We start from the raw sequence: 3,565 nt of genomic DNA, 5'->3' as shown, positions 1-3,565 counted from the left end.
CCTGCAATAATACATCATAATTTATTTTTTAATTTTAATTTCTGCCATCAGTATAAATCTGCAAAATAGCTCAAGTAAATGTAGTGCAGAAAAAAAGCACATTTGTCTCTGAAATGCAGTGCAAGTGTAAAGCTGCATAAAATAGAAATATTCAAGTAAAATACTTCAAAATTTTACTATAGTACTGTACTAGATTAAATGTACTGCAAATATTCTTCTTCCTCAGTCTGTTTGGAAACACTGTAGGCATAAAATTAATGATTAAAGTGTTTTTTTGAGACATATAACTTTACAACTATCTGGAAAAATTCAGTGAAACTACTTTTATTTCTATTCTTGCTTATTTATTACTTAAACATTTGTGACTGTAAAACTTCAGAAGTATATTCAACAATCTGATAAACAGTATATTTGAGGATATGTGTGTGTGTATAAGTAAAGCATTTTAAGCTTTTATCCCCATCATTTGATAAAATAAGGACAGATTTAAACACCTGTGTCTGACACCTGTCCCCCCTTCTGTTCTGCACATGCTCAGTAGAACCATGCCGTCCAACGTGGAGATCAAAGCCTCAGTGAGCGACCCAACACAGTTTGCACAGGAGGCCGCCCGGCTCAGCCAATCAGAGGGTACGATCATCAGACAGCACGACACGTTCTTCAACTGCAGCCAAGGACGCCTGAAGCTGCGGGACTTCATGGTACATACAGTTCTGTGTGTGTGTGTGTGTGTGTGTGTGTGTGTGTGTGTGTGTGTGTGTGTGTGTGTGTGTGTGTGTGTGTGTGTGTGTGTCTCTCTCTCACAATGGAGCTCCACCATCAGCACCAGAGACTGAACTGTGGGCTCCACCTAGTGGCCACAAGAAGCATAACACTGACTCACTGTTTGTTTGTTTGTTTGTTTGTTTGTTTGTCAGAATGGGTCAGGTCAGCTGATCTTCTACGAGCGTCCGGACACTGATGGACCCAAACTGTCCCGTTACTCCATCAGTCCAACCAGCGACCCCACCAGCCTGCGGGTAAAACACCAGCAAGTGTGTGTTTCTGCAGTTACACACCAGGTTTTCCAGGTGAATGACTGTGTGTGTGTGTGTGTGTGTGTGTGTGTGTGTGTGTGTGTGTGTGTGTGTGTGTGTGTGTGTGTGTGTGTGTGTGTGTGTGTGTGTGTGTGTGTGTGTAGGCCGTGCTGTCAGATGCCCTCGGGGTTAAAGGTGAGGTGCGGAAAGAGCGACGACTGTTTCTGATTGGGCAGACCAGAGTTCACCTGGATACAGTGGAGGGACTGGGAAACTACATGGAGCTGGAGGTAACACACACACACACACATATACACACACACACACACACACACACACACACACACACACACACACATTTTGTCGACCAAACAATTGAAAAGAAAAGACCACATCCCGACATCACCCTCAGGACGACGTTGCCTTCCAGGACACACTGTTTTTACAAGGCTTGATATTATCACATGTAGCATCTAATAAGGATGAATATGGTTTTTATAAAAGCACCAAACGTTAATCAGAGGAAGGGAGTCATGATACACTTAGATAAATAATCTGAGCCTGTCAGAGTGAAGTGGGTTTACGCTACATTGAGCTATTGTTCAACACTGGACCATTTTATAAAAATGTTTCTCCATCACTGAGACATAAAAACAACCCGACTGACCGGGACACGCAGCACAAAGATAATCTGATCTCTACAGAGACAGAACTCTTAGTTCAACAGTCAGACTGGTTTTAATGTCGTAAAGACGACCCAGACGCTCTCCGTCGTCCTCAGAGCAGCAGCGACCAAAAAGAAGGAAGCTCCGCATTTATTTCAGAATTTTCACGACGAAGCAAAGATGAAAGATCAACTCGTCCACTTTGGAAATAGGAGAGAAGAAAGAAGCTTTTTCACTCAGGAGGTAAAGTCAGAGTGTTATCTGGAGTGACTACAGCAGGGGTCGGTGTCAGGGTGGAGGGTGGAAGTCATCAGCTGAATGTTTGTTTGTTTGTTTGTTCAGGTGGTGATGCGTCCAGAGCAGACTGTTGAGGAGGGGCAGCAGGTAGGTTTGAAGTGTCCAGCAGTGTTTGTCTGTGGGACGTTGGTCAGTCCGTCCATCTGTGCTAAGAGCTAGCATGTTACCTGCATCCATGCTAACCTGCTAACATTAGCATGGAACTAACCGAGATCAATAAACGATGATTGAAGCCAATCAGATGAGCTGCATGATTTACACAAAAACTAGATGAAATGGAAAAGTCCTTCATCGTATGTCCTCCAAGTTAAAATGCCATGATGTGGAGGTGGAGGACGCGATGACGCTGCAGTTACCAGCTGAACTCAGTCACATGATGTAGAACTCTTAAACTCTGCTGCATCTGCGTCACCTCAGGTCTGATGTCGGCCTCCATCTTTGAAACCTTTCGATCTGTTTCGTTGAAGGTGGCCGAGGACCTGATGGAGAAGCTGGGCGTTTCCAAGGAAAGTCTGGTGACGGGAGCGTACATGGACCTGTTGCTGAAGGGAAGCAAAGAGACATAAAACAAACGCCCCTCTGGAGCAGAGAGCAGGATGTATTCAGAAGAAAACAATAACAAAACAGACTGAACTCTTCAGTGTCATAAAAACAATAAATAATACAGTAGTCCAGTAATCAGAGTGCCTGTAAACACAATGTTCTGTAGTAACTGCACTTTAGTCAGATTATAGTAATGATCATAACAATCTGATTTAACTTTGTTTAGTCTGAAATATTTCATGTGATGTTGATACGAAAGCAGAAAACAGCTGCAGATGTTTTTTTTTTTCTAAATAAATGAACCCAAAGTTCAAAGTCTGCTGGTTTACGTCTGAGTGGATTTAAGATGGAAAAGATGAAACCAAACAGATGGACAGACAGAAAAGAGCTTTGGTTGTCTTAAAGCTGCATTAACTGGTTTTTGACCACTGGGGGGCAGAAAACTACAAGCAGACAACAAAATCATCATCATCCTCAGTGAATGTACATGTCCCTTCTGTTTTCGGTCTCCACCAGCCCCTGTGAAACATCTGTCTCTTTGTTAATTAGCAACATGTTAGCCGGCTAACATGCTAACCTGCGATGGTGGACCTGGTGTCTTAACATGGGGATGTTAGCCTTTAGCTGGATTTGAATTCACTGTGTTTTAATGAAGAAGTGAAGGAAGCGGCACTCTTTCTGTCACGTTTTTATTCTCTGAGACTTTTGTCTCCGTCTGTCCTCTGAAAATCAGGCTAACGGTCAGATCCAGATTCCTGAGACAAAAGACATAAGAACATGTGTGATGGATGTGCTGGACGTCAGGTGGTTCAGGGTGAGACAGGAGGAGGAAGTGGTGAGTGTTGAGGAGTCGAAGGCGTCCGTCCCTCCTCCTCCTCCTCTGGAGCTTGTTCCTGTGGGATTTCTAATAGTCATCACTTTGCCAGCTGTGGAGCTCCGACGCCTGAACGCACCTCAGATACACATGTTAAACAGGCTTTAATCTCCGGCAGGTGGGTGGTTGCTATGGTAACTCGGCAGCCTGTTATCAGTCAGGTGTTCGAC

General features: G+C 43.8%; 1 protein-coding gene across 2 annotated transcripts in view; it reads left to right on the top strand.

The window, feature by feature from the left end:
• The window catches only part of LOC139350724 (adenylate cyclase CyaB-like), a 3,717-nt gene extending 878 nt beyond the window's left edge, over positions 1-2,839 (top strand). Inside the window, exons 2-6 of one of the 2 annotated variants that reach the window (XM_070992271.1) lie at positions 539-701; positions 918-1,019; positions 1,181-1,306; positions 2,024-2,065; positions 2,446-2,839. In XM_070992271.1, the coding sequence (XP_070848372.1) occupies positions 546-701; positions 918-1,019; positions 1,181-1,306; positions 2,024-2,065; positions 2,446-2,544 (525 nt within the window). In that variant the 5' untranslated portion in view covers positions 539-545 and the 3' untranslated portion in view covers positions 2,545-2,839. Of the gene's footprint in view, positions 1-531; positions 702-917; positions 1,020-1,180; positions 1,307-2,023; positions 2,066-2,445 lie in introns of those variants that run through there. The other variant, XM_070992272.1, reaches the window with a different exon arrangement.
• Positions 2,840-3,565: the final 726 nt, after the last annotated feature.

Source organism: Chaetodon trifascialis, chromosome 22 (assembly GCF_039877785.1).
Source record: "Chaetodon trifascialis isolate fChaTrf1 chromosome 22, fChaTrf1.hap1, whole genome shotgun sequence".
In the NCBI taxonomy this organism is placed as follows: Eukaryota; Metazoa; Chordata; class Actinopteri; order Chaetodontiformes; family Chaetodontidae; genus Chaetodon; species Chaetodon trifascialis.
This window is presented reverse-complemented; position numbering and strand designations above follow the sequence as displayed.